General features: G+C 40.7%; 1 protein-coding gene across 1 annotated transcript in view; it reads left to right on the forward strand.

Annotated features, from left to right (window-relative positions):
* LOC147016172 (calcium and integrin-binding family member 2-like) overlaps positions 1-19,709 on the forward strand; it is a 101,284-nt gene extending 81,575 nt beyond the window's left edge. The window contains exons 4-5 of the mRNA XM_085848938.1: positions 5,236-5,383; positions 19,278-19,709. Of these exons, the coding sequence (XP_085705064.1) occupies positions 5,236-5,383; positions 19,278-19,501 (372 nt within the window). The 3' untranslated portion in view covers positions 19,502-19,709. The remainder of the gene's footprint in view (positions 1-5,235; positions 5,384-19,277) is intronic.
* Positions 19,710-20,527: the final 818 nt, after the last annotated feature.

The raw sequence follows: 20,527 nt of genomic DNA on the forward strand, positions 1-20,527 counted from the left end.
CCATTACTCCAGACTCTGCCCAAAGTGCTTCCTTCACGCCTGCCGGGTGCGCCCTCTCCCTGGTTCGACGCTTCGTGGCTCAAAATGCCACGAAGCGGGACACGAAGTGCCAGCTGTCGGCGTGGTGTGGGAGCAGTTTTCCTGCTACCTCAAGAAAAAAGATGAGGTTTAATACAAGCCGTTTATTCAGCAAAACACAAGACACTTCCATGCACAGAAGACCTCAGCCAGCTACATAGTTGCAAGCTGACGATTTAAAACTACATAGCATATTGAGTGTTTATATACAGTTTTTTTTAACCAAAATATCAGATGGACCTTTGTGGACTTCAAATTTGCTACATAGAGGTTTTGGTTTGTCTTGGGGTTTCTTTACAGCTTCAGGAAGGGATGTGGGGAAGGGGGAGATAGGAAAGAGTCATGTTTTTCCTTACTGACCTGATGGTCACAGAACAATGGTTATCAAACAGATAAGGTCTTACAAAGTTGTTTACAACTAAAGAGCAGAAATGTGTTATTCTTCTCTTTTCCAGCTGTCTCAGCATATACATTATTAAATTATTTCTCAAAAAGCACTAAACTAAGTTAATTTTTGCATTTTACATGATTATTATATTACATTAATAATCCAGTTTCCGTGTGTGTGTGTGTGTGTGTGTGTGTGTGTGTGTGTGTGTGTGTGTGTGTGTGTGTGTGTGTGTGTGTGTGTGTGTGTGTGTGTGTGTCTGTCATGGCGCCTGTCCTCGCTTAAGTTAAGATTGTACAAGAATTATATCAGGATAACTCTGCTCTGTGTCTGCGTTTGTAAGTTCTTTTATTATTGCCGCACCTTTCACATTTCTTCCTATTCCTGCTTGCAGACAACAATAAACAACATTCACTGTGCCACATGTCTTTCCTCGCCTGCCTGTTCATAAATCCTTTGTAGAAATGTTCCCAGCTCGTTTTTGCCTTTTTCTTTCATTGATCCCGCGTGGTCCGTATCCTAACCTAGCCGGGACTTTATTCCCAACAATCCGTCCCTTTTAGCCAGTACATCCTTGGCAGTGTCGCTCGGCTGTATCTTATCCGGTAAAGTGATCCGGTTTGGACAAGGGCGTGTCTCCCGGTAATTAGGTCATGTGATTAATTAGGTAACCCAGTTAACCCATAGACTGAGGACCCTAGGTCACGTGGTTAAGCTATTGGCGTTCACGGTCGGTTAGCGACCCGCCACGTCACAGAATTATCCATGTGTGGCACTGCATCACGGAATTATGTGGGAGTCTGGTGGAAACCCGAGAGAGCTCCCCCCCTTCCCCCGGTGGTCTTCTCACCCAACCCCCGGCCTGCAACAATATGTTGATGTATTGGTTATGTTGGGTGAATTGGTTATGCTGGGTGTATTGTTTATGTTGGGTGTATTGATTATTCAGTGTGGTTTGGTTATGTTGGGTGTATTGGTTTTGCTGTGTGTATTGGTTTTGCTGTGTGTATTGGTTATGTTGATGTATTTGTTATGTTGGGTATATTGGTTGTGCTGTGTGGTTTGGTGATGTTTTGTGGTTTAGATATGTTGGGTGTATTGGTTATGTTGGGTCGATTGGTTATGCTGTGTATTGGTTATGTTGATGTGTTGGTTATGTTGATGTGTTGGTTATGCTGTGTATTGGTTATGTTTATGTATTGGTTATGTTTTGTTTTTCAAACACACATTTGGCATATCACTTTCGCAATTTTCTTCTGTCTTCTGGTGAACCATATATCTCAACTAAAATGTTGGTTATGTTGGGTGTATTGGCTGTTAGGGTTAACATGTGGTTTGGTTATGTTGGGTGCAATAGTTATGTTGATGTATTGGTTATGTTGTGTGTTGGTTATGCTGTGTGTATTGGTGATGTTGATGTATTGGTTATTTTGTGTGTTGGTTCTGTTGGGTGTATTGGTTATGCTGTGTGGTTTGTTTATATTGGGTGTATTGGTTATGTTGCATGTATTGCTTATGTTGGGTGTATTGATTATTCTGTGTGTTTGGTTATGTTGGGTGCATTGGTTATGCTGTGTGGTTTGGTTATGCTATGTGGATTGGTTATGCTGTGTGGTTTGGTTATGTTTGGTGGATTGGTTATGCTGTGTGTATTGGTTATGCTGTGTGTATTGCTTATGTTGATGTATTGGTTATGCTGTGTGCATTGGTTACGTTGGGTGTATTGATTATTCTGTGTGGTTTGGATATGTTGGGTGTATTGGTTATGCTGTGTGGTTTGGTTACGTTGGGTGCATTGATTATTCTGTGTGGTTTGGTTATGTTGGGTGTATTGGTTATGCTGTGTGTATTGGTTATGTTGATGTTTTGGTTATGCTGCGTGTATTGGTTATGTTGGGTGTGCTGGTCGTGCTGTGTGGTTTGGTTATGCTTTGTGGTTTGGTTATGTTGGCTGTATTGGTTATGGTTAGTGGATTGGTTATGCTGTGTGATTTGGTTATGTTGGGTGTATTGGTTATGTTCAGTGTATTCGTTATGTTGATGTATTAGTTATGCTGTGTATTGCTTATGTTGATGTATTGGTTATGCTATGTGTTGGTTATGTTGGGTGTATTGGTTTAGTTGGGTGTGTTGGTTATGTTCGGTGTTTTGGTTATTCCGTTTGGTTTGGTTATGTTGGATTGTATAGTTACGCTGGGTGTTTTGGTTATGCTGGGTACATTGGTTATGTTGGTTGGATTGGTTGAGCACATTTACGACTCATCTTGTCCTCCCTCACCCCCCATTATCTGTCAAGAAATTGGCTCAACCACAAACATAGTCTGGACCCATGCTCCCTCGATATCTCTCATTGTTTTTGCTTCTCATCATGTTATTATTACTTGCATAGTTTGGTTTGCTACGCTGTCCTCTCCACACGTCATTGCAGAGATTGACGTCACAGATTTGCTGTGTTGGCATGATTTACACCAATCATTATACAAACATTTTGTTTCCACAAATTTATTTGTAATATTGCTGCTATTTGTTTTTAGAAATTTAATTTGTGATATAAGAAGGTCCAAGTGGTCTTGGTGGTCAAGGATCTAAACTGGCTAATCTGTCTGAAGGGTGTAAAGGGTCAGAATGTTGTGAAGGTCTAAAGGGTGTTAGGGGTCTTTTTGGGGTTTTTGGTGACTTTTGGGTATTTAGGGTCTTTTGACTCTTCATTGTATTTTGGGTCTTTGCGGTCTTTTGGGTCCTCGGGGTCTTTTGGGGTATTGGGGAGGGGTCTTTGGGGTCTTCTTGGTCTTTTGAGTCTTCAGAGTCTTCAGGGTACTTTTGGGTTTTTGGTGTCTTTTGGGTCTTTGGGGTCTTTGGGGTCTTTTTGGTCATCAGGATCATTTTGGTCTTTGGGTTCTTCTGGGTTTTTGGGGGTCTTGGGGATCTTGGGGGTCTTCTCGGTCTTCTTGGTCTTTTGAGTCTTCAGGGTGTTCAGGGTCCTTTTGGGTTTTTGGTGTCTTTTGGGTCTTTAGGGTCTTTAGGGTCTTTTGAGTCTTCGGGATCTTTGGGGTCTTTTTGGGTATTTGGTGACTTTTGGGTCCTCAGGGTCTTTTGGGTCTTCTGGTTCTTCTGGGTCTTTGGCAGTCTTCGGGGTCTTGGGGGGACTTTGGGGGTATTTGGGGTCTTTTGCGTCTTCAGAGTCCTCAGGGTGTTGGAGTATCTTCAAAGGTCTCCGGAGTCTCAGCAGTCTAACGGGTCGAAAGATACATTGCAATAGTACATAAATAATAGACATACTGTATAATCACACGGCCAGATGGACAGACAGATGGATGGAGGGAAGGAAGGATGGACACGCACACACACCGAGATCGAGCTCTTTTTTTGGTTACTGGTTTTTTTGGTTACATTTATTCACAAAAATTTCTACGAACAATATGGACTGTTTCACAATGAGGGTTCCAAGTTTGTCTCACAACCACTAAAAATTCAAACTCAATATTTAAATTTTTTTATTTCTCCAAATCCAACATTGTTAATTACAATACTTGAATCCAAATTTTTGGAGCATCTGAATGAATATTTCTTCTTAAAAATAATACCCCAAGGATGTTCGGAGAGTATTTTTTTTAACTACCACAGTCATTAATACAATTCAACTATAACCACAAAATAACACCACTATCAAACTTCAGTGGTTTCCATATGTTCCACAAGTATTATTCCATTACTGGAATTATGATTCAGTATACAAATGAAGTATATTTGTAGAAATATCAATAAAAGACGGAACTAAGTTTCAAATATCCAGAAAAAAGATATGTTTCAATTACCACTGTCACGAATTGCACTGCATGTGATGGAATTTAGCACAAAATTTTAAAACTACATGCACTTTTCTACATATTCTGAAAAAATTACTAATTTATCTCTGAAAATAAAAGTTTACCACCACAATGAAAAATATGAAGAAAATCACATATTTCTTCCAGAGAGGACACATTTTTGACGGACACATGTAAGGCAATCAGTGCAGGCCATGCAAATAGAAGGTTATTGGTTACACTCAAACTTTGTTGCATAATATCAGTGCAGGTATATACACACTTGGTAAAACACACAATAAACTTTTAAAAAGACCCTTTATTTATATAAAAAAAATTCTTCTACAATATGCATTTCCGGAGAGGACATTTTTTGACAGACGAACGGTGGGACATATTTATTGAGGCTGAAATAAATATTCATAGTCTGAAATGAATAATATGTTGTGGACAAAGTACAGAAGAGGTATTAAATTGATGCAACAACAAATAAAAGTCCCAATTCCTGCTTGTATTTGTTTATACACTGTAAATGCAGTGTACCTCGAGAAAATGAGTCAGGTATTTGTCAAAAAAAAAATGGCAATTTTTATGCCATTCTGCCAAAAATTGACATTTTTTGTCAAAAGTGGTCGAAGTTGTGCCATCACGAGTACCAACTACTGGCCCTAATGACAGAGATACTACAGCCTCTCATTTAGCTATTCAGCATGCAAGGGTACAAAATACCAGAAATGACCATGATTGTGAAACAGCCCATATAGATACTAAGGCGTTTACAGGCAGATCTCAATAAAAAAACAAGGCATCTCAACGACAACAAAACTGGGCGAAAGCGAAGAAATTATTTGACCTTCAGCCAATCTGTTTATAATAGGAAAGGTAATCAGACAATTGGTTGTTAAACCTGACGATTTTATCTCTCCACTTTATTTTAAGTCTGAAGTCATTCTGTGTTCACAGGAAAACCCTTTTCGCCAAAGGATTGTGGAGGTTTTCTCCAGTGATGGTCATGGAAATATGTCTTTCAACAACTTTCTGGACATGTTTTCTGTATTCAGTGAAGCAGCCCCAAGGGAATTGAAGGTGCATTACGCCTTCAAAATCTACGGTAAGTCAGTTCATTCATTCACAAAATCTCCAGTAAGTCAGTTCATTCACAAAATCTACAGAAAGTCAGTTCATTAATTCACAAAATCTACAATCAGTGAGTTCATCAATTAAATTAAATGTTGGGTGTATTGGGTATCCATACATTTGTTCATTCATTCACAAAATCGGTACATTTGTTCTCCAGTAAGTCCATTCATTCACAAAATCTGTACGTTTGTTCTCCAGTCGGTATGTTCGTTATCCAGTAAGTCCATTCATTCATAAAATCGGAACGTTTGTTCTCCAGTGAGTCCATTCATTCACAAAATATGTGGTAAGTCCATTCATTCATAAAAGGTATGGTCAATTTGTTGATTCATTCACAAAACATACAGTTCATTTGTTCATTTATTCACAATATCCCCCATGCTGTCTGTGATATGTCCCCACCATGTTTCCGCAGTGCACTCAATGTCCGCCAACAACCCCCTTCTGGTAAAACTATCAAAATCACGAATCACTGCTCACCTTCACTCTTTCATTCCTCTTCTTTCCCGCCTTTGGAATAAACTCCCACACTCTCTTCAATCCCATTCTTCCCTCCAGGCCTTCAAAACAGCTGTTCACCACCACCACTTATCATCCGTCATCCAAATCCTCGATCTTTTCTACCCTCGTTATTCCACCTCCTTCAAATTCCCTGTTTTCCTTCCTGAAAGGCCCTGTAATGTCCATCTTGTATACCCCGTGTTCCCCACCCCATCCAGTGGCAAATCCAGGGGGGTTTCCTGGTTGCCCGGAACCCCCCCCCCCCAACAAAAAATATTTACCATTACAGTGGCAAACCCAGGGGTTCCCTGGTCACCCAGAACTCCTTCAAGTATGTCATATAGTTGCTAGTATGTCATATCGGCACTACCATCACTCAGGTAGGTCTCACTAGTCATTATATTTAAGATTGAAAATTGAAGTTTATTGAATTCAAGCTATTATATTTTTAGTTATGCATTTAAATATTAAATTAATTAACTTTTATATCTTTTTGCACTATACATGCATATCAAAGAATATGTGAATGTGCATTTATTTGAAAGCTGCAATAAAGTTTTCATAACGTTCATATGACTTAGATTTTCTGTTATTTGGAAAACCCCCCCTACCCAATTCCTGGATTTGCCCCTGCCATCCCTCTCCCTCCCACAGATCTCCTATTGTCTCTGTTCCCCAATGTTTTGTCCTTCCCTCTCCTGCCCTTCTTGTCTCATACCCCCTTGCTGTGCGTTGTGTGTTTGCTCTCATACGAGCCTTGACAATGTATACCAAAAAAAAAACACACACACAAAAAAAAAAATCTACAGTGTCACTTCATTTATTCACCAAATCTACAGTAAGTCAGTTCATTCATTCAGAAAAGGTATGGTGAGTTTGTTGATTCCTTCACAAAACATGGTACATTTGTTCGCAAAATCTATGGAAAGTTCATTCAGTCATTCACAAAATCTACATTAAGTTAGTTCATTTATTCACAAAATCGACAGTAAGTCAGTTCATTCATTCACAATAGGTATGGTAGTTGTGATTGGCGCTACATACTGTGTTGTAACTGCTGGGGGCATGGCTAGCGTGTCGGTTGCTTGAAGTCACAAGGCATTTATGTCCTGTGATCGACCAGCATCGTCTTTAATAAAGAACTTGATTCAAGCTGTTTTCTGACCTTACTGCATGCTGGCAATGGCACGATCTTGAATACCAACAATTAATTTGACTTTTAGTCTTGTTTTCTTTTCTGAAAATGGACCTTGGCAGATTGCCACGGTGACACATTTCATCGTTTTTTTTTCTAACATGTCCAAGTTCCCGACAATGGACTGGTCCAGGACGCAGCGAGTTGGTGGAGACTTTCAAGCTGTTCAAGCAACAAATGAACTTGGTGCTGTCAGATTAGGGTAGTAAGGCCATGGAGTCTCTTGACTATCACTGGTAACATATAACCCAATGCTATCTGCCACATGGTCGGGTAGTCAGTGACTAAACCAACTACCCTCACTGGCTTGCTAGTGGGGAGGGTAGTCAGGTAGCCGGCGACTAAACCAACTACCCTCATTGGCTTGCCAGTGGGGAGGTGAACTGTGACACCCTGCAGGACTAAAAACAATACCTGTTAAATGGTGGATGAGCTCCCTTATGGAGCCAACAGCCATCCAGTAAGAAGATGGTGTCTCCTAAAAAACACCCACCTGGTTGAACTGGTTTTTTAAGGTAGTAGGTTACAAGCAACAACTGCTAAGGGGTAGTACTCTTATTTACATGGCATTCCTCATCATATCTTGAAGGAATCTGCTTCGGAAGTTACACCGTGCTTGCTCGTTTCTTTCGTTTTTGTTTAAAAACCCAAACTTTTCATCTTTCCTGGAAACATGCCTTCGTACAGCCTATTTTAAAGAAGGGTGATCGTTTAAACCCTTCTAACTACCGTCCTATTGTTCTGACTTCTACTGTTTCCAAAGTCTTTGAATGTCTTCTCAATTGCCATTTTCTCAAGCATCTTGAATATCACAGTCTTTTATCTGACCACCAATATGGCTTTGACAAGGCAAGATCTACAGGAGATATCCTTTCTCGTTTCTTATACATTTTTATGAATCTCTGGGCATCTTCTTTGAGAGACTTTGGGAATCCTTTGTTATAGGCCTTGATATCTCAAAAGCCTTTGACAGAGTTTGGCATCGGGGTCTGATATCCAAGCTTCCCTCTTTCGGCTTTCCTCCTTCGCTCTGCTCTCTCATATCGAGCTTTCTCTCTGACTGCGCTATCTCTGTAATTGTTGATGGTTCAACATCTCCCCCCTTGACCTTCTTTCTTCCACAAATAACCAAATGCACTCGTATGCTGATGACTCATCATTACATTCCTCCACGTCTTTCCCATCTGCCCCATCTTTCCTCACTCCATCTACATGTCGTTTCATTACAGCCACCTCTTTGAAGAGCAGGTTTTGGGTCGCTGATGACTTCGTGTGATTCGAAGGTTGTAAGCACATGAATAATCGTTGGGCAATTATTTTCTTACATTTGAAACTCAAAATATGCTAAAAGTAACTTTTGAGTCAAAACTTTTGTCAGTGATCGAAAAACAGTCCAGAAATTACTGAAGATGCTATGACGTCACGTTCTCCAAAAACTTCGTGAACATTCGGAACCAGCGTGTGAACAATGGCGAGATGCGAATCGGAGAGTGATTTCAGCGGCGATGAAATTGAGCGTTTTCATTCCGATATTGCCGAGGACGAGTCGGAGGATGATGGGAATTTATACCATGGAGTTTCTGACCCTGAGCCATATAAATTAGCTAAATAAAGCCACTTGCAAGTTCCAGAAAACGGCCTATTTCGTGTACAAGTGGCAGGACTGACTGCCCGACAGTTCACACTGACAGACTCCACCAGACAGATTGGTTTGTAGATTTTAATTTTCTTGTTCGATGCATAAAATAATGTAAAGTTTGATTCGTCTGTGACTTGATATCATCATTTTTAACCCTCCAGTCACTCAAGAGTCAGAAATAGAATGAATCAATAATGGACCCAAATATATTATACACCGTAGCCTTGGCGTTGAAGTCTTTCTGACAGCTGAGCTTGACCCCAGCGAAAGTGAACAGTTAGAACAAACCCCAACTTTCAAGAGACTGTTGCGGCATATCTATCTATAATTCCAGCAATGTGTGTGTGTGTGTGTGTGTGTGTGTGTGTGTGTGTGTGTGTGTGTGTGTGTGTGTGTGTGTGTGTGTGTGTGTGTGTGTGTGTGTGTACCTGTGACCACTGTTTCTCGACAACCACTGGTCCGATCTAATTGAAACTTGCCAGGTATATTGCTGGGACCCTGAGGATGTGCCTTTTCAAGGTTTCATATTAATCGGACAAGTGCTTCCCAAGTTATTTCCATTTATTTACCAACCAATGACAGGACACGTTGCTGCGTAGGCGTGGCTGATGGGGAAGAGATTCTCAGCCGCGTTCCCCATTACGTGTTACAATGTACGGACTTCCAGATAGTGTATTCTAATAATTTATCGATTTCTTCTGTGCATTTCCAGATAAACACAATGCCCCAATCCAGTTGTCCTTTATGAGAGCGAAGGAACGGACTCTGTCGTTGTTTAAAAGTGTTTTTTTGCACATACGTTTTTTTCTTTTCTTTTTTCTCTTCTCTTCTCTTCTCTTCTCTTCTCTTCTCTTCTCTTCTCTTCTCTTCTCTTCTCTTCTCTTCTCTTCTCTTCTCTTCTCTTCTCTTCTCTTCTCTTCTCTTTCTTCTCTGCGTTTTTCATTGCGAAAAGGCAAAATACGTTGGTGCTAATTGAATAATTGGCCATTAAAACTAAATTGCAAATAATCGTAGGTGACACTACGAGAAGATGAAGCAGGAGCCAGCTGAGGAGGAGAAGGCTGAATGGTGGGTGGGCACAGCGTCACGCTTTAGTCTCACTTGATCAGTTGTTTTGAAACTGAACTCACTCATTGCGTTGCCTTCGTAATCCTCAGCTGTGAAATGGTCACCACAAATGACAAGTCTATCCAAAGGGTCCTCTTTACCCGTTTTCTTTGGGGGAAAATTCGCCCGTTTTGTTTGTACAAATCTTATCCACTGCCAGCAAATGTTTGATTCCTTTGGGAATCGGTGGGAGCGATTCCCCATTTTCCAGCCATTTTCGCAAAACATGACGACACAAGTACGAGGCATGATGTACAAATATCCAAATAGCTTTGTTCTACAATAATTCAAAATATAACAAGTGGTGCCAGACACAACAAATCCCACCAATTTAAGGCATAAAGTTATTTTGGGGATCAAATTTGAATTTGATACATCCTTAACCTGAATGTTGATTATAAGGAATAGAATAAGGAATATTTTAGTCTTAGTTTGAAGTCAATTAAACCATTTTTGACGTTTCAAGGCCATGTAAGGTCAGAGGTCATGCTGTCAAATGAAAGCCAATAAAGGACTTGATATATGTCTTCCATAGTAAACACACATATTCCTAACCTTTTTTGATTTATAATGGAAAATTTGAAATTTTCACCAATGACCATGACCCCCAAAACTTCAGACCCTACCAATCTTCACAAGTTTGCATTTTTCACGATTGGAATGGGTAGGATTATAAGTGACAAATACAATAAGGTTCACTATAAGCTAAGTTTGAAGTAACTGGGTGTTATGGCATGTGCCTTTAAGCTGGCTACTCAGAGGCTTGGGTTGGAGGATTGCTTGAGGATGGGAGCTCTGCACTGGGCCATGCTATGAGAGGGAGCAGAGCAGCCTGGAATCATGGTGAAACCCAATCCTTATCCCTGTGTCATAAGAGGATAATATAGGATATCTAAAAAGGATAAAAAAGACAGTTGTAATTGAAAAAACAGCCTGCTGACTTGAACACTTCTTCAATGAGAGTGAGCTTTTGTTTTGGAGAATGTGACGTCACCATCCATTTCGTGCACGCGGCTGTTTGTGTTTTTTAAACAACTTTGGAGTTAAATTTCATTAACTTTCCCAATAGTTTGCATCGAAATATTGAATGCACATATTATATGGATAAATTTTCAGAGCCCATAATGTTTGTTAACCCATAACCCACTGTAGAAATGCAAAATCAGAAAACTCTCGGTCGGGGGATTCATCACCTCTCTCACCTCTCTCACCTCTCTCACCTCTCTCACCTCTCTCACCTCCCACCTCCCCTTTAAGGTTCACTGGCAGCAATCGGTCCTCGCAGATGGGTCTCCACATCCATGAATAACACACATTGATGCAATGCCCTGCCGACTATTGTGGAATTTTCTGATTTGTTCTATTAACCAACCTGATGTTAATCCTGTTAGTCAACTTGAAAGAAACAATTAATTCACTGTCCACAACGAAAAGTACATTTGATCAGAGAACTTTTATTCGCGGTACCACGGAGTCCAAAACACTGAGATTGTAAACATCCACAATGATTTGCACTCAACTAAGCTTACATTTCTTGATATATACTGTGGAGGAGTGGAGACAAGTGGGGGAACAAAGAGAGAGCATGATGACCTTCAGCTGGCTTGGTGAGAGAGGATAAGACATTAGGTTATAGGTCTTACAAATAAATATAAGAATTGTGTATATAAAAGGCAGTGAGTACATGGGTCTGAGAAACATTAGGCAAAATAACTCAAACTGCAAAGTGTGTCCACTTGGTGAAAGAGAATGATATGATCATGGCAAAAGTTGCAGTGCCATCCACCTGGCACAGCAAGACATTCCCCCATCAACACCCAGACAAAAGGGAAACACAGTTGACAACCTGGTCTATTCGACTATAACATAAATATTAAATTTATAAAGCACCAGCAACAATTATAATTGAGAGTACATAAATATAATTATTTTTTCTTCCACAATCCCCCTTTTTTCCTTATCAGGAAAATTTGAATAATTATATTACACATGATCACCATACCCCATTCCTGGAGGAAAAAAGATATCCATTACACAAGTTCAATCAACAATGGCAGCAAGTGCTCATATCAGAAAAATGCTGGATGACAACCATCCCAATCGTGTCCCAGCCAGGTTCGTGAGTGTGTTTCCATTTAATTCATGGCCTGTTCATCAGCATGTGTCACAAATCGAAAAGACATGCTACCCAAGGCCAGAAGATAAGCAGGTCAGGGTGTTGATATAGCAGCACCCAACTGCAAACACAGTCAAGGCACTATTTGAGCTGCAGAGAAGATAGATCTTGGTTGGTACGTGCTTGGGCTCGACACTTGGTTGAAGGAGTCTGAAAGGACTCAAGAAGTGACCCAGAGATCCAGCCCCAGCAAAGTTTGGGGCCTCATAGCAGCAGTTTGCACAATCAGGTTTGATTCACCAAGTGAGCTGTGCACGTTGGATGCAGCCACGATGGCTGCACGAACCCCACCCGCACCATTGAACACATGTTGCAGATGACTCACTGTGTGGACCTTCAGGGCCTTCGTTGTGCATTGTGCAACCACGGCAAGTTCACGATGTATCTGCAGAGCAGCAGCTTGTGAGTGTGGTTGAGGACATTCCTCCAGGCAGGCACTACGCAACAGGGACGTTTAAGTCTTTGCCTTGCTGTGGTTTAACTTGTCCAACTTCTCTTCAGTGGGTTTTTCTTTTCTTTATTCAACATTGCTCATCTTATCTCCTCAGGAAGGGAGTGGTTTCATGATCACATGTTGGATGCCCAATCACCCAAATCTGGGTTCTCCCCATCGTCCAATCGTTCGGTGGAAGTTCTTCCAAAGCTTCATTAGATGGAATTGTACACTGCATAGTTCAACTGCTCTCAACACTCCGAAACAAACAAAGTCAAGGTTAAGCATCGATTAAACATCAATCAGTAAACGTCATGGGCTCATGTATTTCAATAAGACTGACAAAGGTTCTTACAGAAGCATTTAACTTGAATTATAATTATGCTATATCAATATTTTATCCCTTTCCTTTCCTTATTTTTTCCCGCACCTAAACGACATGCTAAAATATACAGAAATCTCAGTTGTATGTACACTCAAAAACATTCATCTCATTTGCTATTTCCATGTAGAAAGGGCAACAGTCTTTATCAGGGTTCCAATTTGCAATCAAAAATTATTTTCACCATCCTTCAAAAAGGAAAAAAAAAATCTCTTCTAGTCAAGAAAAATACCCCATCATCTGTACAATAATTATGAAAGTTAGCTACTTCTTTCTTTTGCAATGCATTTTAATTCGTCTGAGCGATAACTACAACACTCAAACCCAACAAGAGGACAGGTTCCCTTTTTTTGAAGCAAGTCCCGAATCCAAAGCGATTCGATTTTGCACAGTTACCATTTTAACATTTGTAATAATTTAAACATTCATATCTGCTAAACAATTCACAGTTTCATTCACAAGCAGTTCCAGAGCAACTGCCATTAATTATTTATTTATTTCCAGCTAACTTAGCACTTCCGTACTGATGAAAGATGGTCAAGTCAGTGTTAGAAATACCTCAACTTACTTAAGTAAATGTACAAGAAGTACCACTTAATCAAAAATCACACAACTGTCCAATTAATCAGAAGACAAATAAAACAGGTAATATTTAAATTGGCTATGTGGTGTCATCGCTCTTTTCAATAATATAATTATTACATTCTGACCAATTTAACAATCATTTCACATGGTCATGCCTTCTGTACTCCACATAATTCTGGTTTATAGTTTGTTTGTCTTTCTACAAATTGTAGAGGCATTTTACTTCAATTACAGTCAGGCCAGTACCAGCTACTAATCAGTGGAGATTAATACAGTTACAATACATGGGACAATTCCTAATTCCATTTAATTGATTTCACAATTGCTGTTGGTCTAGCCATTCTTCCAGTCATTTTGCATTATGGTTATGTAAATACCATGCTGCTTTCCCTCATATCTTGATTTTTCCCTTGCAGTTAACTTACAATTCCTAATATGTAATGTTGACCAATCTGTCGATCAATCTAATAATGCAGACCCTCCTTTATTATTATGTAAGTACCTCAACTTAACATATTATCTTGATTCAATTCTCGGTAATTTTTCCCTATCCTCAATTAACAGATCAACAAGGTCCAGAGCTACAGTGACTGAAAATATATCAATCAATCACTACAAGTTATCAATAACCTTTCTGTGATATAACCAATCATTCACATCTGTCCCAAGTTACTGGTTTAAAGATATGGACTCAAATTACTCCGCAAATTTCGATCCATTCAAGAAGTTAGGAAAAAGATATGGAGAATACTCTGTCACTTGAAGACCCCAATACATTTAAACTAGGATTACGAGACATAACGATTTCAAAACAAATATGATCTGTTGACGAGATAAGCGAAATAAAATCATCACAAAGTAAAACCTCTCAATACAACTCAGAGAACAAAGGAACCTTGTCTGTAATCAACCCAAAAGAAACATGAAGGTTCAAATATCACAATGAATTTAATGGAGAATACCGTAATTTTTGATGAGCCAAGTCTGAAAGTAATTTACTCAGTTACTGTGTTCACCACCTCCACTAGTTACCAACTCTTCCCCATGTTTACGTAATTGACCACCGACCCGGTAAGAAGGTGTGTGGATATCACTTTTCTGATTAATATCACATGCAAACATCATCACGTGTATCACTTGTTCATCACTACAACACAGGTCAAAGCACATTGGTGTGCTGTTGCGAGGTTTCACATCGTTATATTAATTAACAGGAGTAATTAAACAAGAAAGTCCATCATTGTAGTCACAAGCCGGCCATCCAGGAGTCTTTCTCGGGACTGCCAGGTCTGCGCACTCCCCATGTTTATGTATTTGACAACCGACCCGGTAAAAAGGTGTGTGAAAATCACTTTAAAATCATTCCAAATCACATTTATACGTTTTTATCGCATTTTAAGTACGAATCAAATCAAATCAAATTTTGGAAACATTTCTCTCACGTCATCGCCAATGGCATGTGCATTTCGACACAGTAGACGCCAACCCCCCTTTGAATCTGCATATGAATTGAATGGGGGGGTTCAGTACACATACATCTCTTCTAGCAGTACTAACAGCTGCTTGTAGGACCTCACCTTGCCGGGCTGAGTAATTAGAGGATTTTTTTGTCTCATAATGCCGGCGATAGCGAGCCTCCGAAATGGACTTCACGTTCAGAATATATTCCACATTCACAATTGTCATTTCACAATTTATCCAAAATCCCTATGGCTTTTAAATAAAACTTCAACACTTGCTTCAGCGTCGATCCAAGGCACAGCACACACATTTATGTCCTTTCCTGCCGACAAAGCACAGACATTGAGCTTTTAGTGTTCGCCCGTTCAGGGAGATTCGTAACCTTGGTTTTTTTATCAGCACCAAACCACGAACAGCCAGGCTGCTTTAACTCCCTGCCTGAAGTTTTTTCAGTTGTTACAATATCATTTCTAACAAGACATTCATATATGACATCGTCCAGTAATCTTCAGTTCCTTATCGAGCTTACAATCGCTTCCAATTCAGATTTTCACCAGGATTGAATTCACACACACACAGTCACACACCTCTCAATCTGGTCACAAAACACTCTCAATGACATCCGCCCAACACTCTGAATCAACAGCGCATGCAGAGTCAGTCGTCATCGTTTTGCTCTGGAATCGGCACGTGCACTTCACCTCATCCAGAGTCTTCACAGTCTACGGTGACGACCAGTCCTTATCTCCATTTTCCGAACTAATGCATTCCCATCAGCTTCACAGGTCACAATCCACAATGGAGCACACTTTATTCCAGTGAAATCTATTGGACTCGCACACGTTCCACTTCAACACTCACTTAGTACCACATGCAGATCAATGCAAATCAGTGCGCATACAAATCAGATATGAATACAAACATATAAGAGTTCCAGGTTGGAACTCTCAACTTGCGTTCTTAACATAAAACTCAACCTTTCCAATCACATTGCATTCACAAATCCATCCAAAGAGGTAACTCGATGCAAAACTATAAGATTTACGAATCCGTAACACCTCCACACAATACAATGCAACAGTTTCACAGCAAGCAAACTTCCAGTGAGTACAATGAACAAACCGGAATCCAAACAGGTAATTCAACAAGCATTCATAACACTTATTCGTTCTCCCACTTGCTCATTCTCCTTGCTCGTTTACCTTGCCCGTTTACCTGGGTCGGGACTCAGTTTAGCCTCCGTCTCAGCATGACGGTGTTCGATATACTGCTTGTACACCACTGGCCCCCGGGTAATCTCGCAATGGGAATGTACCTAACAGTGCCTCTTCATTTTCTTCCTTCACAGCCTCCAACATGGCCTTTCTGGATCGGGTCTGCACTCCGACCCTGTCACGAAGAGGAGCTCTCTTTTGTCATTGTGTCGCAGCTTCCTTCCTTTCCACGCTTTCCTTAATTGGATTCGCTATATATGCTAGATATCCCTTATTGTCGAGCTTTCCATCTGTGTGTGTGTGTGTGTGTGTGTGTGTGTGTGTGTGTGTGTGTGTGTGTGTGTGTGTATGTGTGTCTGCAACGTGAGGCTCCACAGCACAAACCAGCGAACCAATTTCGATGAAACTTTGCCAACATGTGGAATATGTAATGGGAATATGCGCGTTTGAATTTCGTTGCCTAGCAACCATCCGTTGCTGTGCAGCGGCCGAAAAACCACGTACAGTATTTTCAATACTTGTCCTCCAGTTTTGAATGTGGAGAAACGAGACTTCGGAATTAAACACTTCGAGATATTTAGAAAATTTTACTCGAGCTGATTTTTGATTGAGGTTTTATTTTTCAATTAGTAGTCCTTCAAAAATCGGGTGTCTATTTACTGTCATTTTTAATGAGGGGCTTAGGGAAGTGGGCGGAGCTTAGAGAAAGTGGGCAGAGCTTAGGGGAAGTGGACATGGTTGATGAAAAGTGGGAGTGGCGTAGGAAAGTGGGCGTGGTTTATGAAAAATATTGTGTCGCTCAGGAGGTGTGGTCAAACAAGAGCATTGAGAGAAGTTTATCGGGTTTTCCGTGTGTGTGTGTGTGTGTGTGTGTGTGTGTGTGTGTGTGTGTGTGTGTGTGTGTGTGTGTGTGTGTGTTTCTGTCTGCAACGCGAGGCTCCACAGCACAAACCAGCAAACCGATTATTTTTCAAATGGTAGTCCTTCAAAAATAGGGTGTCTATTTACCGTCATTTTTTATGAGGAGTGCCAGTTGGCAAAATACGCAATAGGAAAAATCTTGCCAGGCAGAGGAACAATTGTATGTGAACCAATACGTGTTGGCAATGAATCTTCGTCGGTGGATCGGTCAGAATGAAAAGCATAGTATCCAGCACTTCGATCCTCGCGAATCCCTCGTCGCCTACCGGCATGTCTCCTCTTTGAGTACTCCTCTGGCTCCTCCTTGACCCTCTTCCTGCCCTGTACCATCATCTCCCACTGTGCCCGCTGCACCCTCGAGCAGCGGCGCAGTTGGAACTATATCTGGAATGGGGTCGGGCCACCCTGTCTGACTCCTCTCCTTCGCAGCCTTGATCCTCAAACCTGACAGGCACAGCTCACTGTTTTCTCTTCGATTTATTTTGAAATCTCACAGGCATCTACATGGTCACCTGGTCCAGCTGACCCTTCAGGTTTAACAGCCGCGTCTGTTCGACCCTGTCCCGACACTCCTCCATCCAATCCATGTACGCTCCCCAATATACACTCCTCGAGGCCTTCTTGTCCTTTCCTTTTCCCTCCAGAACTTTCCTCAGGTGATTCAAACAATCCCGATCAAACGTACCATTCTCCGGGAAAGGCAATTTACTGTTCATTGTCCAAACGCACCAATTTGCAACATCTCTCACAGAATCAGGTCCGTATTTATTGAACATATATCTCGCGCATGTCCCTCTCCGTGGCCTGGGCAGGTTGCTTCAGTATACCCAATCTCATCACTCTTTAACAGCATTTCCCATCCTGCAAACCATTACCATGTCACAAATACCATGAAATAAGCACTTCATAACCTCAATCCACAAAACACATAACAATCACACAACACAGCGAGCTGGGTCTCGAACCCCTCTCTTTGTGGAGGTGGGATTCCAACCCCCTCCCTTGAAAAAGCCAAAAGGATTGGCCTTTTCCTCAATGCCTCTGCTGTACCTAGTATAGCACTATGAGCCGAGTACCAAACTCGATCAAGGTATGGCGAAGACTCGAGCTTCCCGTGGAGAGATCCCTGGTCTCTGTTCAGCCCTGAAGGCTGACGCGATCTCGAACCGCAGGATTCTCTCAGGCCTATCAATAAAAATTATCGGACATGTACTTTCCTTTGTCAATGTATGTTACCCGCTAAGAACAGGCCCGCCATCAGGGATGGCATCTCGTTGGAATTCGCCGTCCCTCCGGACCATGGACTGCCTCCAGGGATTTAGTACATCTGAGTTCATGGCACCAATTTGTTGTGGAATTTTCTGATTTGTCCTATTAACCGACCTGGTGTAAATCCTGTTACTCAATTTGTAAGAAACAATTAATTCACTGTCCACAGCGAAAAGTATATTTGATCAGAAAACATTTATTCGTGGTACCACGGAGTCCAAAACACAGAGATGGTAAACATCCACAATGATTTGCACTAAACTAAGCTTACATTTTCTGATATATATATATATATATATATATATATATATATATATATATATATATATATATATATATATATATATATATATATATATATATATATATATATATATACTGTGGATGTGTGGAGACAAGTGTGGGAACAAAGAGAGAGCATGATGACCTACAGCTGGCCTTGGTGAGAGAGGATAAGACATTAGGTTATAGGTCTTACAAAGAAATGAATATAAGAATTGTGTATATAAAAGGCAGTGAGTACATGGGTCTGATAAGCATTAGGCAAAAGAACTCAAACTGCAATACGTGTCCACTGGGTGAAAGAGAATGACATAATCATGGAAAAAAGTTGCAGTGCCATTGACCAGGCCACCCTGCAGCACGGCAAGACATTCCCCCCATCAACACCCAGACAAAAGGGAAACATAATTGACAGCCAATTCGACTTGTAGCATAAAAATTAAATTTATAAAGCACCAGCAACAATTATAATTGAGAGTACATGAATATAATTATTTTTTCTTCCACACTATGAAACACCAGGATGACAGTTTATAGTCGGGTCAGGAATTCAACTCAGGCTGGAGATCGCAGAGGGGAGTGTGCTATGTCTGAACAAGTATAATTGAATGCTATTTATGCCGAGATATATACATAATGGGATTATAACTAAAACACACACACAATGCTGTCCGTCTCTGTCTCTATCTGTATCTCACAGACTTTGATGGCGATAACACCATTGGTCGTGAGGATTTGGAGAGGACGTTACGGAGGCTTACTCGAGAAGAATTAAGTTCCCAAGAGATCACACTTGTGGTCAACAAAGTTCTTGAGGAAGCGGATCTGGATGATGATGGTAAACTGTCCGTCACCGACTTTGAGCAAATGATTCTCCGTGCACCAGACTTTCTCAGGCAAGTTTTTTTTGTCAATTCCATTTAAGCATCCTCATTTTCTCTTTTTTTTTTTTTAAAGGAGAGAGGGCTGATGACCATAATGATGAATCAAATGATGTAACCTGATTGCACATCATTGATGAAGTAAATGACACCAAAGGTAATCACTCATGATTGCGTTTCAAATACAAAACTCAGCCAAAGACAACTGTGTCACCGATAATGACATATGTTCTTTACATTACAAACATAGACATCTGATAGGATGGTGCAGAGACAGCCTCTAAGCTGTCTACTTCGGTGTCTAACCAACCTGAGACAACAATCTTTGCTAAAGCAGAATTTCGCAAAGGGCCTATAAATGCTTAATAACTATTAATTTATCAAACCCAGTCCATTTCCACGTCATTTTGAAAGTTACTGGAATATAATAATGCCAGCGCTGATTGTGATGTCATGCGCCAGTCAATCTATTCGTGATCAATGTAAAACACTGTGAGATGATATACAGCCTTCATCATTATCAGTATACAAGGGTCGGTATGAAAGTAATGCCTTTTCTTTTCAATTCGTAAGCAAAGTATCAGAGGAAAGCAGTGTGACATCACAATTAAAGGTTTGCATCTCCCACCCATTTTAAGTTGAGTGGCACTGTGATCCTTCATGTGACAACATCACACCACAATTTCAAAATGGCTGCCCCACTAGACGTGCGTACAAAGCGGACGACAGTTACTGAATTTCTTCCAAAAGAAGAGGTTCCTCCAGTGGATATTCATAGGCATTTCAAGAATGTTTACAGCAACTTTACCTTTGATATGAGCACCATTAGATGTTGGGCAAAGCGTTTCAAGAGTGGAGAACCCGAGTGGAGAACCGATGTCAAAAAGACTTCTCAAAGTGGTCTGCAACCATAGTGGCACTGGAAAACGAGTCGGGTTGATGCACTCATTAAAGTGCATTGCAGGCGACAGAAACAACATGGAAAAATAACATTATTTTTGCCGCGTATGTATGCATGAACGAGTGAGAGAAGAGGTTCATGGAGAGAAATCATCAGAGGCAAAAGTGG

The sequence above is a fragment of the Eptatretus burgeri genome, chromosome 12 (genome assembly GCF_056783735.1).
Source record: "Eptatretus burgeri isolate ZD-2024b chromosome 12, Ebu_testis_v1, whole genome shotgun sequence".
Taxonomy (NCBI): Eukaryota; Metazoa; Chordata; class Myxini; order Myxiniformes; family Myxinidae; genus Eptatretus; species Eptatretus burgeri.